Source organism: Mustelus asterias, chromosome 12 (assembly GCF_964213995.1).
Source record: "Mustelus asterias chromosome 12, sMusAst1.hap1.1, whole genome shotgun sequence".
Classification (NCBI taxonomy): Eukaryota; Metazoa; Chordata; class Chondrichthyes; order Carcharhiniformes; family Triakidae; genus Mustelus; species Mustelus asterias.
In genome coordinates this window covers 109,432,642-109,454,631 of record NC_135812.1, presented here as the reverse complement: position 1 = coordinate 109,454,631, position 21,990 = coordinate 109,432,642, and the positions used below count along the sequence as shown (strand labels likewise).

Sequence of the window (21,990 nt, the reverse complement as noted above, 5' to 3'; positions counted from 1 at the left end):
TTAAAGGACTAGTCTTTATTGAGAACCTTATCATTTTCTAGTACATATTTCAAGAATAAATTTAATGTAACAGCACAGAAGGAGGCCACTCAACCCATTGAGTCCATGCAGCTCTCTGTAGAAAACCCAGCCAGTCCTCTTTGTCCCGATCTATCCCTGTGGTCATTCTTCGAGCGCACAGTGTTTGCTACTGAGGTCAGCATTTATTACCGATTCTTCGCTGTCCTGCCAAGTGCTGGTGAATCTTCAATTTTTTGTACTTTGATGTAACTGAGTTGCTCACTAAGTCAAGTCAGAGGGCAGTTTAGAATCAACCTCAGCGTGAGGACTGGAATGACAGGCTCGGAGGGTAAAACTGGCAGCTTTCCTTCCCAAGAGGACGTTACTGAATGAGGTGGGCTTTTATGACCATCACCAGCTCAGTCACTTTTACTGATACCATCTTTTTATTTCCAAATTGTTTTTCAAACTGAATTCAATATTTCAGATTAGCCAGGCAGATTCTGAACGTGTGTTTTCTGGTTTCTTTTAGTCCAGTAACAGCCACTACACTATTCTACCTTTTGCTTTGGTGATTTTAGCTGAGGGATAAATATTGACCAGGATTCCGGGGGAGAACTCCCCGTGCTCTTTGAATAGTGCTGAGAATTGTTAACATCTGTGGCATTTAGCACAGGTGGGCTGGGGGTTGGCTAGAGAATAAATATGCAGCCCAGAAACTGGCCATTCGGCCCAAGTAGTCTATAGTGGTGAAGTTGAATTGTCTGTCTGACCCATGTGGAGAGGAGGTTGGTCACTTGAGTGAGGCTCTGAGCCCCAGGAAGTGTCAGCACCTACAGGGAGAGAGACTTTGGGAGGGAATGAAATGGTTTCAACACTGAGGAGCTTTCAGCAGAGGGGCTGGGGAGAGTGGTGTCAGGTAATATCTTGTGGATTTTCACAGTAAATTCATTGCAGTGTTAATGTGAGCCTACTTGCGATGAATAAATTAACTTTAATTTTTAAACCTTGCCTAAAACCAGTCTAATTTTATAGAAATTGAAAATGCAATCTTATAACACTGTCGTGCTTTGGACAGAAACGCAGTTCTCTCTGGGTTTGAGGGGGTGGGGGTGCTCTGAACCTAAGCTCACCGGGGAAGCTGACTGCTTGGGGTGCCATTGCGCTGGCATCTCAATCTCCCAGTGAACTGCGCCCTCCCCAATCATCAACAGCAGTGTAAAGCTCAGGTTATGGTGCCAGGTGGGCAATGCCACGGGCAATACCATGCCGACTGCATTAATGATTTTTCGTTCTGCACACAATCTGTCTGGCTCGCCACGCTGATCAACTGGTGTGGTGAGCCGGTAAGGTCACACCCTGTGTCCTCTCATAGAGGATCAAGAGAATCCACAGTTAATATTTGCCACTTTCATACAATCAAACCCTGTTAATATACAATTAATGCTTGCTTTATTGATTACTGAATATTGTACATATTTGTACTTTGGGGTGGCACAGTGGTTAGCACTGCTGCCTCACAGCGCCAGGGACCTGGGCTCAATTCCAGCCTCGGGTCACTGTCTGTGTGGAGTTTGCACGTTCTCCTCGTGTCTGCATGGGTTTCCTCCGGGTGCTCCAGTTTCCTCCCACAGTCCAAAGATGTGCTGGTTAGGTTGATTGGCCATGCTAAATTGACCCTAGTGTCAGGGGATTAACAGGGTAAATATGTGGGGTTATGGGAATCGGTCCTGGGTGGGATTGTGGTCGGTGCAGACTTGATGGGCCGAATGGCCTCCTGCACTGTAGGGATTCTATACTTCACACGTACATTTATTTAACATTTATCTGTATTTGTGTATAAGCTGTTCTCTAGAACATATGGTAGATGGTTGTTGCTGTAACCAGACCTAAAGCTAGTCAGTGATTCCTGTCACACTGTTCCTAAACCCAGTCATGAGGTTGGGAGAAATCACCAATAAATGCTGGAGTCTCTGCCTTCTCTTTGCACCTCTCCCAAGGCTGGCAGTGGGAGAATTGTGGAATATTGGGTTCTGACAGGTTGCCACCTGGATCTACCTCACTGCGGCCAATATCTTACAACCCAGCTGGTGACTCCTTCCCTTTGCCACAACTCTCAATTTGCCTTTATGAAGCCCCTTCAATACCATAAAATGTGCCAAGACACCAGCCAAATAAGGAGGTATTTGGGGAAAGTGGCCAAGAGCTTGGTTAAAGAGGCAGAAACTTCTTTAAAAGAGAGGGGGGGAAAAAGCAGTTTTGGGAGGACTCCAGAGCTTGGGGCCCAGACCGCTGAAGTAAAAGCAGCCGAGAGTGAAGCAACTAAAATTGGATATGAAAGGTCAGATTGTGGATAGTTGGTTTGTGCGCCTTCCCCATGCTGACTTGTTTGTGTCACCTCTCCCTTTCTCTGTTACAGGATCATAATGTTACATTAAACACAGACAATCCCGATCTGACACCATGCTTCCAGAAGACTGTCCTGGTTTGGATTCCATGTGTGTACCTGTGGGTGACCTTTCCCCTCTATTTCCTATATCTCCGACACAGCAACAGAGGTTACATCAGGGTCACCTTGCTCAACAGAGTCAAAACGGTAGGTGTGCCACTAAACAATTTTTCCCACCAATTCTCTTCTTTTTTCCATACCCACTCAAGTACAGGTTCTGTGGATTGAAGCCTTTGTTACCTCATCCCAAACACCGTTCTCCAAGCAGGGCACTAAGGCAAATGTTAACCAACTTGGAGGAACCAAACTGAAGCAAAGCTGCAATGACAATTCGGCCCATCTTCTGGTACATATTAACACTCCCATTGAAGTCTCTACTTGCACTGGGATGGTTTCATGGGGACAGTGTAGAGGGAGCTTTACTCTGTATCTAACCCCATGCTGTACCTGTCCTGGGAGTGTTTGATGGGGGACAGTGTAGAGGGAGCTTTACTCTGTATCTAACCCCGTGCTGTACCTGTCCTGGGAGTGTTTGATGGGGGACAGTGTAGAGGGAGCTTTACTCTGTATCTAACCCCGTGCTGTACCTGTCCTGGGAGTGTTTGATGGGGACAGTGTAGAGGGAGCTTTACTCTGTATCTAACCCCGTGCTGTACCTGTCCTGGGAGTGTTTCATGGGGACAGTGTAGAGGGAGTTTTACTCTGTATCTAACCCCATGCTGTACCTGTCCTGGGAGTGTTTGATGGGGACAGTGTAGAGGGAGCTTTACTCTGTATCTAACCCCGTGCTGTGTTCTGCCATTTGGAATGTTTCCCGCTGGCACTGGATCTGAGGTTGTTCCATAACAACTGTAGAAAGGAAATGCAAAATACTTTGATGTAAATGATGTAAACTCTGCTGTGTGTAATCTAACGAATCGCAGTGGTTGACTGGCTGCTTCATTTGCAATTACTAATTTTCCAGGTGTTTCTGATCCAGGAACTCTATTTAAGCAGTGATGGTTCGTTCAGACCTGTCTTGCTATGCACCCTGTACACATGCCAACGTAAATAACCAAAAACCCCCACATCCTCTTTGTGCTAAATTCAAGCCTGTATTTGTCCTGAGTGCGCACAGAGTAAAAGGCAAAAGTTGAACGAAAAAAAACTGGCAAATGCAATAACACAGTAGCTGTCAGTGTTATCAGCTTTGTGTGGTACCACTCACTGTGGACCTACTCATTCTACCAGGAGGAAATAGTCCTGATAAGACAATAGTGATATTTTCTAGGGCCCCAGCCGTGCCTTTTAAAGAGAACAAGTGAATCATTAACTTTTAAAACACAAAAAGCTTCCATGCAAATGTGGAGCATTTGATTTAACATTTCTGGGAGCTGTTACTCTTTCTGTTTAAACTAATTCTGTTTATCTTTCTATGTTTTAACCAACCTTCATGGAGTTAAAAGGTTAGATCAGCACATGTCTGTGCTACCAGTGAAACTAACAACCCCTGTCTGAATCTGCTTCTGCCATTCCAGTAGGCTGCCTCTCCTCTGTAAACTCTCCATTGGAGTATCCTCTCAGTACACGGCACTCTTACTATAAGAACATGACAACTAGAAGCAGGAGTAGGCCATCTGGCCCCTCGAGCCTGCTCCACCATTCAATAAAATCATGGCTGATCTTTTCATGGACTCTGCTCCACTTACCCACTTACCCGCCCACTCACCATAACCCTTAATCCCTCTACTGTTCAAAAATCTATCTATCCTTGCCTTAAAAACATTCAGTGAGGTAGCCTCAACTGCTTCACTGGGCAGGGAATTCCACAGATTCACAACCCTTTGTGTGAAGAAGTTCCTCCTCAACTCGGTCCTAAATCTGCTCTCCCTTATTTTGAGGCCATGCAGCCTAGTTCTAGTTTCACGTGCCAGTAGAAACAACTTCCCTGCTTCTACCTTATCTCTTCCCTTCATCCAGATGTCTTACTATTTCTTCCTTGATAGATTCAAGCATTTTCTCTACTACAGAAGTTAAGCTAACCGGCCTATAGTTACCTGCCTTTTGTCTACCTCCTTCTTTAAACAGTGGTGTCACATTTGCTGTTTTCCAATCTGCGGGAGCCATCCCAGAGTCCAGCGAATTTTGGTAAATTACCACTAGTGCATTTGCTATTTCTCCCGCCATCTCTTTTAGTACCCTGGGATGCATTCCATCAGGGCCAGGAGACTTATCTACCTTTAGCCCCATTAGCTTGCTCAACATTATCTCTTTTGTGATAGTTTCTAGGTTCTCACCTGCCATGACCTTCCTGTCATCAATTTTTGACATGTTATTTGTGTCTTCCACTGTGAAGACCGACACAAAATACCTGTTCAATGCCTCAGCCATTTTCTCATTTCCAGTTATTACATCCCCCTTCTCATCCTCTAAGGGACCAATGTTTACTTTAGCCACTTTTTTTTTTGTTTTATATATTTGTAGAAACTTTTGCTATCTTTTTATATTCTGAGCTAGTTTACATCCATCGTGCTTTTCTTTATAGCTTTTTTTCGTGGCGTTCTGTTGACCTTTAAAGATTTCCCAATCCTCGAGGTTAACCACTAATCTTTGCCACTTTGTATGCATTTTCTTTCAATTTGATACCATCCTTTATTTCCTTAGATATCCATGGCTGATTATCTCTTTTTCTACAGTCCTTCCTTATCACTGGATATACTTTTGCTGAGCACTGTGAAAGATCGCTTTGAAAGTCCTCCACTGTTCCTCAATTGTCCCAACATAGAGGTTTTGCTCCCAGTCTACCTTAGCCAACTCCTCCCTCACCCCTTTATCGTCTCCTTTGTTTAAGTCTCCAAGAAGAGAACAGCCCCAGCATTCAACAAAGTCAGATTGATATGGGGCTAGTGTAGGGAGGTGGGTCAGAAGATCGTGGATTCATGTCCCATTCCAGATTTGAATCCATAATCCACGCTGATACTCTTGATCACAGTAGTGAGGGAGTGCTACCCTATCAGAGGTGCTACCCTTCAGAAGAGATGTTTAACTATGATCACATCTAATCGTTCAGTTGAACAAAAGACAGAGGGTCGAATTTTAAGTTGTATCCCTTTTGGCTTGGCTGCTGGACCTCCTGTGGCAGGTCCAGCCAGGACAGCCAAAGGAACCAATCTGGCCCACTGAGACTCTTTTGTCTATCTGTAAGATCTTGCTATAATCTCTACGTCTGCTCCACCTCCCTGCACTAGCCCTATATCAATCTGACTTTGCTGAATGCTGGGGCTGTTCTCCTCTTGGAGAAGAGAGGATTAAGGGAAGATTTGATAGAGGTTTTCAAAATGATGAGGGGTCAGGACGAAGTAGGTGGCGAGAAATTGGCAGAAGGATTGAAAGTGAAAGATACTGATTTTAAGGTATTGGCAAAAGGTGCAAGGGAAACATTAGGAAAAACCTTTTGTGGAGCCAGTGTTTAGGATCTGGAATATGCTGCCAAAGTGGTGGAGGCAGTTCAATCAAGGCTTTCGAAAGAGAATTTGATTATTTGAAGAAAATATATTGCAAGACTACAGGAAAAGGTGGGAGAGTGGGACTCGGTGAAAAGCAGAAAGCAGTTATGGACATGGCGCTTAACTATTCTATGATTCTCTGAATATACTCTTTGGGGTAGACCATTCCAAAGGTTTACTAATTAGGAAAGAAGTTTCTTCTGATCTCCATTCTTGATTTCCCCAGCCAGGAGAAACATCTTCCCAGAGTCCAACCTGGCCAATTCACTTGACACTTTTAATGCCATTCTTTTAAACCTTGGAATATAGGCCCATTTTACTCAGTTGCCTCTAAGACCATCTCTGGAATCGGTCGATGAACCTTCAGTGAAACACAATTGTATTCTTTTTCTTAAGGGGACAAAAGTACTCCAAATGTGGTCTTACCAGGGCGGTATATAAATGCAGCAAAACTTCTTTACTCATTTTATTTATTCGTGGGCGTCATAGTCATAGAGGTTTACAGCATGGAAACAGGCCCTTCGGCCCAACTTGTAGATCAAAGAACAAAGAACAGTACAGCACAGGAAACAGGCCCTTCGGCCCTCCAAGCCTGTGCCGCTCCTTGGTCCAACTAGACCAATCGTTTGTATCCCTCCATTCCCAGGCTGCTCATGTGACTATCCAGGTAAGTCTTAAACGATGTCAGCGTGCCTGCCTCCACCCTACTTGGCAGCGCATTCCAGGCCCCCACCACCCTCTGTAAAAAAACATCCTTCTAATATCGGAGTTATACTTCGCCCCTCTCAGCTTGAGCCCGTGACCCCTCGTGATCGTCACCTCCGACCTGGGAAAAAGCTTCCCACCGTTCACCCTACCTATCCCCTTCATAATCTTGTACACCTCTATTAGATCTCCCCTCATTCTCCGTCTTTCCAGGGAGAACAAGCCCAGTTTACCCAATCTCTCCTCATAGCTAAGACCCTCCATACCAGGCAACATCCTGGTAAACCTTCTCTGCACTCTCTCTAACGCCTCCACGTCCTTCTGGTAGTGTGGCGACCAGAACTGGACGCAGTACTCCAAATGTGGCCTAACCAGTGTTCTATACAGCTGCGTCATCAGACTCCAGCTTTTATACTCTATACCCCGTCCTATAAAGGCAAGCATACCATATGCCTTCTTCACCACCTTCTCCACCTGTGTTGCCACCTTCAAGGATTTGTGGACTTGCACACCTAGGTCCCTCTGTGTTTCTATACTCCTGATGACTCTGCCATTGATTGTATAACTCCTCCCTACATTATTTCTTCCAAAATGCATCACTTCGCATTTATCTGGATTAAACTCCATCTGCCACCTCTCCGCTGAATTTTCCAGCCTATCTATATCCTGCTGTATTGCCCGACAATGCTCTTCGCTCTCCGCAAGTCCAGCCATCTTCGTGTCATCCGCAAACTTGCTGATAACACCAGTTACACCTTCTTCCAAATCATTTATATATATATATATATATCACAAATAGCAGAGGCCCCAGTACAGAGCCCTGCGGAACACCACTGGTCACAGACCTCCAGCCGGAAAAAGACCCTTCGACCACTACCCTCTGTCTCCTATGGCCAAGCCAGTTCTCCACCCATCTAGCCACTTCTCCTTGTATCCCATGAGCCTTAACCTTCTTAACCAACCTGCCATGTGGGACTTTGTTAAATGCCTTACTGAAATCCATATAGACGACATCCACGGCCCTTCCTTCATCAACCGTTTTTGTCACTTCCTCAAAAAACTCCACCAAATTTGTAAGGCACGACCTCCCTCTTACAAAACCATGTTGTCTGTCACTAATGAGATTGTTCCGTTCTAAATGCACATACATCCTGTCTCTAAGAATCCTCTCCAACAACTTCCCTACCACGGACGTCAAGCTCACCAGCCTATAATTTCCTGGGTTATCCTGCTACCCTTCTTAAACAACGGGACCACATTCGCTATCCTCCAATCCTCAGGGACCTCACCCGTGTCCAAAGAAGCGGCAAAGATTTCCGTCAGAGGCCCAGCAATTTCACCTCTCGTCTCCCTGAGCAGTCGAGGATAGATGCCATCAGGCCCTGGGGCTTTGTCAGTTTTAATGTTCCCTAAAAAACCTAACACTTCCTCTCTTGTAATGGAGATTTTCTCTAACGGGTCAACACCTCCCTCCGAGACACTCCCGGTTAACACGCCCCTCTCCTTTGTGAATACCGATGCAAAGTATTCATTTGGGATCTCCCCTATTCCCTTGGGTTCTAAGCATAATTCCCCTCCTTTGTCCCTGAGAGGTCCAATTTTCTCCCGGACAACTCTTTTGTTCCTAACGTATGAATAGAATGCCTTAGGATTCTCCTTAATCCTGCCTGCCAAGAACATCTCGTGACCTCTTTTTGCCCTTCTAACTCCCCGTTTGAGTTCTTTCCTACTCTCTCTGTATTCCTCCAGAGCTCCATCTGTTTTCAGTTGCCTGGACTTAACGTACGCCTCCCTTTTCATTTTAATCAGATCCTCAATTTCCCTGGTTATCCACGGCTCTCGAATCCTACCTTTCCTATCTTTCCTTTTTACAGGCACATGCCTATCCTGCAGCCTTATCAATAGTTCCTTAAAAGACTCCCACATGCCAGACGCGGACTTACCCTCGAACATCCTCTCCCAATCAACATCCACCAATTCCTGCCTAATCCGGCTATAGTTAGCCTTCCCCCAATTTAGCACCCTGCCCGTAGGACAGCACTCACCCTTGTCCATTACTATCCTAAAGTTAACAGAGTTGTGGTCACTATTTGCCACATGTTCCCCTACCGAAACTTTGACGACCTGACCGGGCTCATTTCCCAGAACTAGGTCCAGTATAGCCCCCTCTCTAGTCAGGCTATCTACATACTGTTCCAAAGAACCTTCCAGTACGCATTTTACAAATTCCTCCCCGTCCGGACCCCCAGCTCTAAGCACTTTCCAGTCTGTGCCAGGGAAATTAAAGTCCCCCACTACAACAACCCTATTTTTTCTGCACCTATCCAGAATCTCCTGACATATCCTTTCGTCCACTTCCCGTGGGCTGTTGGGTGGTCTGTAGTACACCCCCAGCATAGTGACTGCACCCTTCCTGTTTGAGTTCCACCCACAGCGACTCAGTACATGACCCCTCTAAGTTGTCTACCCTCTGCACCGCAGTAATATGCTCCTTAACCAATATCGCTACTCCCCCACCTTTTTTAGCCCCTCCTCTGTCTCGCCTAAAACACTTATACCCCGGAATATTCAGCTGCCAGTCCTGTCCTTTTAACCAAGTTTCCGTCACCGCAACCATATCCAAATTCCGCATAAGCATTAAGGCCCTAAGTTCGTCTGTTTTAGCCGTTACGCTCCTCGCATTGAAGCAGATGCACTCCAGACCTCCAGGCCCACTCAGGTCATCCTCCTCCAGAGTGCTCCTCTTCTTAGCTAGCCTTGCCCTGGCCCCCAGCTCAACCCCAGCCTTAGTATTTACTGACCTACTGTTTTGTTCCCCACTCCCCTGCCACACTAGTTTAAATCCTGCCGAAACACTAGCAAAACTCCCAGCCAGGATATTTGCTCCCGCGTTGCTGGCTGGCCAGTATTTATTGCCCATCCCTAGTATCAACTGAGTGGCTTGCTAGGCCATTTGAGAGGGCAGCTGAGTGTTGACCACATTGCTGTGGGTCTGGAGTCGCATGTAGGCCAGACCAGGTAAGAATAGCAGAATCCCTCCCCTAAAGGGCATTAGTGAACCAGATGGGTTTTTCAGACAATCGACAATGGTTTCATGGTCATCAGTAGAATCTTAATTCCAGATAATTTTTTATTGAATTCAAATTCAACTCCGGGTTTCTGGATTAATAGTCTAGTGATAATGTCACTAGGTCATCGCCTCCCTCGACTCCAATCACTTTGTAATCGAGGCCCATAGAACCATAGAACATTACAGCACAGAAACAGGCCTTTTGGCCCTTCTTGGCTGTGCTGAACCACTTTTCTGTCTAGTCACACTGACCTGCACCTGGACCATATCCCTCCACACCCCTCTCATCCATGTACCTGTCCAAGTTTTTCTTGAATGTTAAAAGTGAGCCCGCATTCACCACTTCATCTGGGAGCTCATTCCACACTCCCACCACTCTGTGTGAAGAAGCCCCCCCAATATTCCCTTTAAACTTTTCCCCCTTCACCCTTAACCCATGTCCTCTAGTTTTTTTTTCTCCCATAGCCTCAGTGGAAAAAGCCTGCTTGCATTCACTCTATCTATACCCATCATAATTTTATACACCTCTATCAAATCTCCCCTCATTCTTCTATGCTCCAGGGAATAAAGTCCTAACCTATTCAACCTTTCTCTGTAACTCAGTTTCTCAAGTCCCGGCAACATCCTTGTAAACCTTCTCTGCACTCTTTCAACCTTATTAATATCCTTCCTGTAATTAGGTGACCAAAACTGCACACAATACTCTAAATTCGGCCTCACCAATGTCTTATACAACCTCACCATAACATTCCAACTCTTATACTCAATACTTCGATTTATAAAGGCCAATGTACCAAAAGCACTCTTTACGACCCTTTCTACCTGTGACGCCACTTTTAGGGAATTATGTATCAGTATTCCCAGATCCCTCTGTTCTACTGCACTCTTCAGTGTCCTACTATTTACCTTGTATGTTCTACCTTGGTTTGTCCTTCCAAAGTGCAATACCTCACACTTGTCTGCATTAAACTCCAAATGCCATTTTTCAGCCCATTTTTCTAGTTGGTCCAAATCCCTCTGCAAGCTTTGAAAACCTTCCTCACTGTCCACTACACCTCCAATCTTTGTATCATCAGCAAATTTGCTGATCCAATTTACCACATTATCAACCAGATCATTGATATAGATGACAAACAACAATGGACCCAGCACTGATCCCTGTGGCACACCTGAAGAAGGGGCTTGGAGCTCCGAAAGCTTGTGTGGCTTTTGCTACCAAATAAACCTGTTGGACTTTAACCTGGTGTTGTTAAATTTCTTACTGTGGCACACCACTAGTCACAGGCCTCCACTCAGAGTAGCAATCCTCCACTACCACTCTCTGGCTTCTTCCATTGAGCCAATGTCTAATCCAATTTACTACCTCTCCGTGTATACCTAGCAACTGAACCTTCCTAACCTCCCGTGCGGGACCTTGTCAAAGGCCTTACTGAAGTCCATGTAGACAACATCCACTGCTTTCCCTTCATCCACTTTCCTGGTAACCTCCTCGAAAAACTCTAATAGATTGGTTAAACATGACCTACCACGCACAAAGCCATGTTGAGTCTCCCTAATAAGTCCCTGTCTATCCAAATATTTGTAGATCCTATCTCTTAGTACTCCTTCCAATAGTTTACCTACTACTGACGTCAAACCTACCGGCCTACAATTTCCCGCATTACTTTTTGAGCCTTTTTTAAACAATGGAACAACATGAGCTATCCTCCAATCATCCGGCACCTCACCCGTGGATACCGACATTTTAAATATATCTGCCAGGGCCCCTGCAATTTCAACACTAGTCTCCTTCAAGGTCCGAGGGAATACCCTGTCTGGTCCTGGGGATTTATCTACTCTGATTTGCCTCAAGACAGCAAGCACCTCCTTCCCTTTAATCTGTATAGGTTCCATGACCTCCCTACTTGTTTGCCTTATTTCCATAGACTCCATGCCAGTTTCCTTAGTAAATACGGATGCAAAAAACCCATTCAATATCTCCCCCATTTCGTTTGGTTCCATACATAGCCGACCACTCTGATCTTCAAGAGGACCAATTTTATTCCTTACTATCCTTTTGCTCTTAATATACCTGTAGAAGCTCTTGGGATTATCCTTCACCTTGTCTGCCAAAGCAACCTCATGTCTTTTAGCCCTCCTGATTTCTTAAGTAGTTTCTTGCACTTTTTATACTCGAGCATCTTATTTGCTCCCTGTTGCCTATACATGTCATACATCTCTCTCTTCTTCTTTATCAGAGTTCCAATATCCCTCGAGAACCAAGGTTCCTTATTCTTATTCACCTTTGCCTTTAATCCTGACAGGAACATACAAACTCTGCACTCTCGAAATTTCTCCTTTGAAGGCCTCCCACTGACCAATCACATCCTTGCCAGAGAACACCCTGTGCCAATCCACGCTTTTTAGATCCTTTCTCATTTCTTCAAATTTGGCCTTTTTCCAGTTTAAAACCTCAACCCGAGGACCAGATCTATCTTTATCCATGATCAAGTTGAAACTAATGGCGTTATGATCACTGGAACCAAAGTGTTCCCCTACACACACTTCTATCACTTGTCCTAACTCGTTTCCTAATAGGAGATATAATATTGCATCCTGTCTAGTTGGTACCTCTATATATTGATTTAGAAAATTTTCCTGAACACATTTTACAAACTCTAACCCATCTAGACCTTTAACAGTATGGGAGTCCTGATCTATGTGGAAAATTAAAATCCCCTACTATCACAACTTTGTTTCCTGCAGTTGTCTGCTATCTCTCTGCAGATTTGCTCCTCCAATTCTCGCTGACTATTGGGTGGTCTATAATACACCCCCATTAATGTGGTCATACCTTTCCTGTTTCTCAGCTCCACCCATATGGCCTCGGTAGACAAGCCCTCTAATCTGTCCTGCCTGAGCACTGCTGTAACATTTTCCCTGACTGGCAATGCCACCCTGCCCCCCCACCCTTCATCCCTCTGTCTCTATCTACAATCTGTTTTCCTGGTTTTGTACTATGCTTGCATATTAACTCCAGGCCCCTCTGAACGCAAACATTTCCTAACCTCGCAGTGTAAAAAATGCTTTTTTTCTTTCCCCTTCTAAAGTGAATAATTTTACATTCATCAACATTATATTCTGTCTGCCATTTTCTTGGTTACTGACTTAACCTGTCCAGATTGTTTTGCAGCATCCTTCTAAACTCCTGTGAGTATAAGCCCAAACTGTTTAATCTCTCCTCATCAACCCCTTCATCCCCAGAATCAATCTGGTGAATCTCCTCTGAACTGCCTCCAATGCCACCACATCCTTCCTCAAAGAGACCGAAACTGGACAGGATACTCCAGGTGTGGTCTCACCAACATCCTATACAACTGCAACAACACTTCTCTACTTCTACACCGCAGTCTTTTTGCATTAAATTGCAACATCCCATTTGCCTTTTTTATTACGTGCTTTCTGTGATTCATGAACATGGAAGCCCAGATCTCCCTGCCCAGACACATTTTGAATCTACTTTCCATTTAGGTAATAATTTGCCTTTCTATTTTTTCTGCCAAAATGGATAACCTCACAGTTATCCACATTAATCTCCATCTGTCAAATTTCAGCCTATTCTCCTAGCCTATCTATATCCATAATAGAATCTTTATATCCTCTTCACTGCCTGCTTTCCCACCTATTTTGGTATTGAGCACAAATTTTGCAATGTTACACTCTGTCCCTGCTTGCAGATCATTTATATAATTATTTATACTCGACAACACCCTACAACATACGCTATCTGCAATTCTCACATCGTCCTGACTTGGAGCTATATCGCTGGGTGAGAATTCTGAAGCATCTTCCCTAACAGCACTGAAGCTGTACCTACACGGCATGGAGAGTGGTGGTTTGAGACGACGACCCACCATCACCTTCTCAAAGACAATTGGGGATGATTGATAAATGCCAGCCTTGCCCATGGCACCCACATTCCAGGAATGAATAAATAAAACTGTACAAGTTTCTTTTCTTTGTGTAATTTCCTTTTTTTCAATCCAGTACCCTCATTATGTATGTCTGTTTTTACACTGATCCTAATCATGTTGCAGCCATTGTTTAAGGTGACTAATTGCTGCTCTTTACCCAGAACCAGATCAGTTTGAATTATAGGGCAGTGCAGTACAGATGGAGACTGGCCCATTGTGCCTGTATCAGCCCAGTAAGAGTTAGTCCTCCACTCCCATTCCCTTACCCTTTCCTCATATATTTCACATTTTCTTATACTTTGCATAAAGGTAATTCTGTCAAAATATGAAGAGCAGATAGGTAATGATCTGGAATCTGCTCTCTTGTGTAATGTTCCAAGCTGGAGAGTTAGCTTTGTGGAGTTTCCAGAAAAGCTCTGATTGATAACAAACTTCACAGGCAAATCTCCCTGTCCCTCAACGGGGTTTCCCAGGGAGCTGGCCAGCCTGAGTGGCACTATGCGCCTGTGTTGCTGTTTATGCTCGCAGCAGATATGAGCCCAAAATTCTGGCCAACATCTTGACTTGGAAATACATCACCGCTCCTTCACTGTCACTGGATCAAAATCCTGGAACTCCCTCCCTAAAGGCACTGAGTTTGCCGACACCTCAAAGACTGCAGTGGTTCAAGAAAGCAGCTCACCACCACTTTCTCAAGAGCAACAAGGGATCGGCAATAAATGCTGGCCTAGCCAACAGCGCTTATGTCCTAAGAATGAATCAAATAATTGGAAAGTGAGGCAGAGAGGATTAGGGAGGGAATTGCAGAGCTCAGGGCCCAGGCAGCGATGCTAAAATTGAATTTGGGGTTTAGCAACAGATAAGCTGGTGGGGGTGGAATCAAATTATATTATGGAAATGGATAGTCTTGGTGAGGCTGCACAAATGGGGTCAGAATCAAATCTCGGGGTCAAGGTTATATATCGTCTGATTCATCTGCAGCATAATTAAGGACCCCAGACATTCCCTCTTCCAACAAGAAAAAGATACAAAAGTCTGAGGTCACGTATCAACCGACCCAAAAACAGCTTCTTCCCTGCTGCTGTCAGACTTTTGATGGACTTACCTTGCATTAAGTTGATCTTTGTCTACACCCTAGCTATGACAAATACTACATTCTGCACTCTCTCCTTTCCTTCGCTATGAACGGTATGCTTTGTCCGTATAGCGCACAAGAAACAATACTTTTCACTGGATGCTAATACATGTAACAAATCAAATCAAATCGCCCTGAGGCGATTGTCAGCGAGAGGGTTGGATTCAGCAGCAGAGACTGGTAACAATGACTTTGTTTTTCCCAGTATTTAATTGGGGAAATTTCAGCTTGTCCAGTACTGGATGTTGGATAAGCAGCCTGATCATTAGGGGCATTGGGGGAATCGAGAAGGGGGGGGGAGGGAGAGAGCTAAATACCTTCAGGGTACTTGTAAAACCAGCAATGTTTTGGGATAATGTTGCCGAGGGGCGGCATGTGAGGGGACTAAGGATCGATCTTTGGGGAACACCAAAATAATGGTGTGGGAGCGATTGAAAGTGATAGTCTTCCTACAATTAGATGATAAGAATGGAAATGGCTGAGGGCAGTGCCGGCCAGCTGGACCAGGAGGAGAATGTGGTCAACCATGCCAAAGGCTGCAAACTGATCAAGGAGGAGGATTAAACCGATGTTCAAGGCGCCTGATTTAGAGGAGCACAGATTTCTCAGAGGGTTGTGTGGTTGGAGGAGATACAGGGACAGGGAGGGGCAAGACCTTGAAGGGTTTTAAAACAAGGGTTCAATTTTTAAAATGGAGGCATTGCCTAACTCGGAAGTAGTGCAGATCAGTGGGAACCTGGGTAATCGACAAACTAGATTTGGGACCAAGTTGGAACATGAGCAGTAATGTTTTGGATGGCATCAAGTTTATGCGACATAAAATGTGGGAGACCAGCCAGAGTGCACAGGAGTAGCCAAGTCTAAAGGTGACAAAGGCATGAATGAGAGTTTCAACAGCGGGTGAGACAGGCAAAGATGTTATGAAGGTGGAAAGAAATTGTTTCTAGTAATCATAGAATCCGTACAGTACAGAAAGCGGCCATTCGGCCTATCAAGTCTGTACCGATTACAATCCCACACAGGCCCTCTTCCCATAACGCCACACTTTTACCTTACTAATCCCCCGACACTAGGATCAATTTAACATGGCCAATCAACATGGTTAATCAGGAAACCAACGCAGATACAGGAAGAACATGCAGACTCCGCACAGACAGTGACTCGAGGCCAGATTTGAACTTGGGTCCCTGGCGCTGTGAGGCAGCAGTGCTAACCACTGTACCGCTATGCCATTATCTTTGCCCATCCAACAGTGGTTTTAGCTGGTGTCCTGCTTGGGCACAAGATGTGGGTCCCTTTGATGTGCAGGTGACTCCCAAGTGGAATGTCTGGTGTGGAAGGTTGGCGATAAAGTCAATCCTCTGTCCTTGACTTAGGAATGTGATCGTTAAGCTTGGGAGATGTCCTAATGCAGTGTGTAGTCTGCTTCATGAATGGAACATTGCACCTTCTCTGGGAGCATAGGTACGTCCATCTCACTTGCATTTAGTGCTGAGTCAGTACAGTTGGATGGTTGACCTCCCAGGGCTGTGTGCTGGTAAGTTGCAGTTTTAGTCTGTTGCAGACCAGCGGCTATCCAGGGGCAGACCTGAGACATTCCCAACCTCTGGTCTGTATCCACCTCTGCTTCCACCATGTGGGCTCTGACCTTTAGGGAGGCAGCATTGGAAAAACAGGCAGCGTCCATGTTGATTTCCCAATAGCCCCTTTTGGAGCCTTTCATATGTGTACGTGCATGTGTTTGTGTCCACACGTGCACGTGTGTACGCATGTCTGTGTGTACGTGTGTGTCGGGCACCCAGCCACTTTGAAACATATTGTTGTATTGGTGTGACCTGTGTTTGTCCCCCGTTGTCTGACTACTGGTTCTGTGTTCTGCAGGTTCTTGGGTTCTTGCTGTGGATTGTCAGCTGGGCGGATCTCTTTTTCTCCTTGGCTGAAGCGGGGAAAACACAAGCTGCAGTGTATTTCATCAGTCCTTTGGTGCTGGGGGTCACGATGGTGAGCAGAGCATCGCAGAAACCTGGCATTAACACACTTTATGTTGCTTTGTGGTTAGCTGGTTGGAATTCACAGCACTTCAGTTCGTGCGTTGACATGTTTCCTGACTAACGATGGGAAGATGGGCAGTGAAGTGATACTGATGAGAGGGAGACCAGAAGAAATGGCCCCTGACTCTCACTGAGGGGAGTGGGGTCTGTCAGTAGCTTCTCCTGCCTCCAGTTTCTTTATATCCTGCACTGTATCTCTAGCCAACTGCGAATGAGCTCCTTAAATACAGCACAGCCTGGGATTGATTTACATCGTCCCTCACCTACATGTACCTCATGGTTCATAGCAAAGGAAACCCACAATCTTTATAACTCCCGTCCTACAGAACGTATCCATAGAAATCCCCACAGTGCGGAAGGGGGCCATCCCCACAGTGCGGAAGGGGGCCATTTGGCCCAATGTGATTGACTTCTGAATGCCTCTTGAACTGGACAAGCAAACACCTGAGAGGATCCATCAGGCTGCTTCCTGGGACGTCGGGGTTGTGTTGACAAAGAAAGGTTGGGCCTATACTCATTGGAGTTTAGAAGAATGAGAGGTGATCTTATTGAAACATAGACGATTCTGAGGGGGCTTAGAGTCATAGAGATTTATAGCCTGGAAACAGGCCCTTCGGCCCAACTTGTCCATGCTGCCCTTTTTTTAAAAAAAAGCCCTAAGCTAGTCCCAATTGCCCGCATTTGGCCCATATCCCTCTATATCCATCTTACCCATGTAACTATCTAAATGCTTTTTAAAAGACAAAATTGTACCCACCTCTACTGCTACCTCTGGCAGCTCGTTCCAGACACTCACCACTCTCTGTGTGAAAAAATTGCCCCTCTGGACCCTTTTGTATCTCTCCCCTCTCACCTTAAACCTATGCCCTCTAGTTTTAGACTCCCTTACCTTTGGGAAAAGATATTGACTATCTAGCAGATCTGTGCCCCTCATTGAGGCCTGACAGGGTTAATACTGAAAAGGTGTTTCCCTTATGGGGAAATTGGAAAGCACAGTTTTAAAATAAGGAGCCTCCTATTTTAGGTGGAATTGAGTAATTTTATCTCTGAGAATCATTGGTGTTTGGATTTCTCTTCCTCAGAGACATGGGGGTCATTGTTTTGATTGTAGGCTGGCTCAGACAGATTTTTGATCTACAAGGGAGTCAGAAGGTTCTGGGGGGCAGGAAATGGAGTAAAGGCTACAATCAGATCAGCCATAAAGGGAAAGACTCTTAGTACCTGTAGAGGATCAGAAGGATCTTGGGGTCTGGGTCCATAGGACTCTAAAATTGGACCCGCAGGTGGAGGAGGTGGTTAAGAAGGCGTATGGTGTGCTGGCCTTTATCAATTGAGGGATTGAGTTTAGGAGTCCAGGGATAATGATGCAGCTATATAAGACCCTCGTCAGACCCCACTTGGAGTACTGTACTCAGTTCTGGTCGCCTCATTACAGGAAGGATGTGGAAAAGATTGAAAGGGTGCAGAGGAGATTTACAAGGATGTTGCCTGGATTGAGTGGCATGCCTTATGAGGATAGGCTGAGGGAGCTCGGTCTTTTCTCCTTGGAGAGACGTAGGATGAGAGGAGACCTAATAGAGGTATATAAGATGTTGAGAGGCATAGATCGGGTGGACTCTCAGAGGCTTTTTCCCAGGGTGGAAATGGCTGCTACGAGAGGACATAGGTTTAAGGTGCTGGGGGGTAGGTACAGGGGAAATGTTAGGGGGAAGTTTTTCACACAGAGGATGGTGGGCGAGTGGAATCGGCTGCCGTCAGTGGTGGTGGAGACAAACTCAGTAGGGTCTTTTAAGAGACTCCTGGATGAGTACATGGGACTTAATAGGATGGAGGGTTATAGGTAGGCCTAAAAGGTAGGGATAGGTTCGGCACAACTTGTGGGGCCGAAGGGCCTGTTTTGTGCTGTAGTTTTTCTATGTTTCTATGATCTTAATGAATGGCCACTGCTTCTCCAATTTTCTATCTTCTTATGTTGTATCAAACTGCTATAGCAGTTCAGTAAGAAAGCCAACCACTACATTCTCCAGACAGCTAATACTGGGTAAGGAATGGCAGCCATGACATTGATGCCCATATCCTGAGAATAAATATTAAATTCAAATGCAGCTGGGACAAGGCCGTTCCACTCAGAGCAGGACAGGGTTTGGCCCTGCACCAGTCAGCTATAAAATGGGTGGCGCACTCAGGGTGAAGTTCACTTTCATGAGAGAGGATGAGATCAGCACCCCATAGCTGATTAGCCCACCAACACTTGCACAGGAGCAGGAGGAGGCCATTCAGCCCCTCAAACCTGTTGCACAGGAACAGGGGGAGGCCATTCAGCCCCTCAAACCTGTTACACAGGAACAGGGGGAGGCCATTCAGCCCCTCAAACCTGTTGCACAGGAACAGGGGGAGGCCATTCAGCCCCTCAAACCTGTTACACAGGAACAGGGGGAGGCCATTCAGCCCCTCAAACCTGTTACACAGGAACAGGGGAGGCCATTTAGCCCCTCAAACCTGTTGCACAGGAACAGGAGGAGGCCATTCAGCCCCTCAAACCTGTTACACAGGAACAGGGGGAGGCCATTCAGCCCCTCAAACCTGTTACACAGGAACAGGGGGAGGCCATTCAGCCCCTCAAACCTGTTACACAGGAACAGGAGGAGGCCATTCAGCCCCTCAAACCTTTTACACAGATGGAGGCCTTTCAGCCCCTCAAACCTGTTACACAGGAACAGGGGGAGGCCATTCAGCCCCTCAAACCTGTTGCACAGGAACAGGAGGAGGCCATTCAGCCCCTCAAACCTGTTACACAGGAACAGGGGAGGCCATTCAGCCCCTCAAACCTGTTACACAGGAACAGGGGGAGGCCATTCAGCCCCTCAAACCTGTTACACAGGAACAGGAGGAGGCCATTCAGCCCCTCAAACCTTTTACACAGATGGAGGCCTTTCAGCCCCTCAAACCTGTTACACAGGAACAGGAGGAGGCCATTCAGCCCCTCAAACCTGTTACACAGGAACAGGGGAGGCCATTCAGCCCCTCAAACCTGTTACACAGGAACAGGGGGAGGCCATTCAGCCCCTCAAACCTGTTGCACAGGAACAGGAGGAGGCCATTCAGCCCCTCAAACCTTTTACACAGATGGAGGCCTTTCAGCCCCTCAAACCTGTTACACAGGAACAGAAGGAGACCATTCAGCCCCCCCCTCAAACCTGTTACATGGGAACAGAAGGAGGCCATTTAGCCCCCCTCAGGCTTGTTATACTGGAACAGGAGGAGGCCATTCAGCCCCTTGACTCTGCTGCACATTGGATGTGATTATGGCTGATCAGCACCTCATTCTCCATTTTCCAACCTTTTTTTTCATATCCCTGAATACCATTCCCAACCAAAATCCTGTTCATTCTAGTCTTGAAAGTTACAATTGAACCCCATATTCCCTAGCTTTTTGGGAAGAGAGAGTTCCAGATCTCCACGATCCTTACATGAAAGGGTGTTTCCTGACTTCACCTCTGAAAGGCCTGGCTCTGATTTGATTGTACAATCCTTATTCTGGACAGCTCCCCACGAGGGTAAAGAGGTTCCTTTCCACATTTGGAACATCTCAGATAGGTCACCCGTGTGGAATAGCTCAGGCAATTTCAGCCAAGGTCCTTGGCAGCCATGCACCTGGGGAGCTGATGCCCTGACGAAGGAACTGAGTGTTCTTAGCTCCTATATGAATAATGTGAGTCGGTGTGGGGTCCTGTTATGGAGCTCAGTGATGTGGAGGGTGGGGCCGTTTCTAACACTTATTAATTGTGATTTCAGCTACTGGCAACGTTTTTGATCCAGTATGAGAGGTTACGGGGGATCCAGTCCTCTGGAGTGCTGCTCTTCTTCTGGCTTATCGCGTTGCTTTGTGCTGTGATTCCATTCAGATCAAAGATTCTGGTGGCACTCAGTGAGGTAAGCAGAAAGAGCTGAGCGGCTGCAGAAAGTATTAATTGAAATGTCCTCATGAATTTTAAATGGATTAGCCTCACTATTCGGTAAATGTTAAGTCATTGCATCCAACTAGCACTGAGGGGACTGAGGTCACTGATCAGAAATGGGTAAATCATGTGGACAGGAGCAAATGGGTATTCTGCAATTTTGCTGAATCAGTGAGTGTTTCTGCAAAGCTTTCATGGCAGCGATGACACTGGTCGGGTTGGGCTGTGGGGTGAATGGGGCTGGTGGCCCTGTCTATGTTGAATTCTCATTTTGCTTGCAAAACTTTGAGCTATAGTGATAGATTTCCATAGAGACAGCCAGTTGCTTCTGCCCTAAGCTGTGAATGAGTTGCTGACTACTTTTCTGTGTATTGTTCTTTCTCTGCAGGGTGGTGTATCTGATGTCTTCCGATTTACCACATTCTACATATACTTTGCCTTAGTTCTGATCCAGTTCTTTCTCTGCTGCTTCAGTGAACCTCCTCCATATTTCTCCGCAGCATCACCACATAAGGTGAGTCCAGCTGCAGCTGCCTCTGCAGCATTCAGGTTCGCGCACTCTTCACATCTCTGACGTTGATGGTATTGAAGTCTCCAGTTACTTGAGGTCAACAGAAAATGTGTGTCATAGAATCACAGCGTTCCTACAGTGCAGAAGGAGGCCACTCAGGCCATCGACTCTCTCGAGGAGCATCTGACCCATGCCCACCCCTGGACCTACCCTGTAACCTTGCACATGTAACCCACTGATCTACCCAACCTACACAACTTGGGACACTAAGGGGCAACTTAGCACGGCCAATCCACCTAACCTGCACATCTTTGGAGTGTGGGAGGAAACCGGAGCACCCGGAGGAAACCCAAAGGATTGATTAAGAAGGAAAAAGTAGAGTATGAAAGTAAGCTAGCAGGGAACATAAAAACTGACTGTAAAAGTTTCCATAGATATGGAAACAGAAAAAGATTGACAAAAACGAATGTCGGCCCCTTAGGCCAGAAACAAGAGAATTTGTAACGGGGAATAAAGAAATAGCTGAGGAATTAAATTTGTACTTTATTCATGTCTTCCTTTGTGAAGACTGAAGCAAAGTACCAGAAGTGCTGAGAGAAACAAGTTTTAGTGAGGAGCTGAGGGAAATCAGCATTAATAGAGAAATGGTTTGGGGGAAATTGATGGGATTGA

The 21,990-nt window shown here is 45.8% G+C and overlaps 1 protein-coding gene across 3 annotated transcripts in view; it reads left to right on the top strand.

Moving 5' to 3' along the window:
* The window catches only part of abcc3 (ATP-binding cassette, sub-family C (CFTR/MRP), member 3), a 140,448-nt gene that overhangs the window by 32,341 nt on the left and 86,117 nt on the right, over nucleotides 1-21,990 (top strand). For all 3 annotated transcript variants that reach the window (XM_078225862.1, XM_078225863.1, XM_078225864.1), the window contains exons 2-5: nucleotides 2,420-2,596; nucleotides 16,679-16,798; nucleotides 20,644-20,781; nucleotides 21,196-21,321. In XM_078225862.1, coding sequence (XP_078081988.1) covers nucleotides 2,420-2,596; nucleotides 16,679-16,798; nucleotides 20,644-20,781; nucleotides 21,196-21,321 — 561 coding nt within the window. The remainder of the gene's footprint in view (nucleotides 1-2,419; nucleotides 2,597-16,678; nucleotides 16,799-20,643; nucleotides 20,782-21,195; nucleotides 21,322-21,990) is intronic.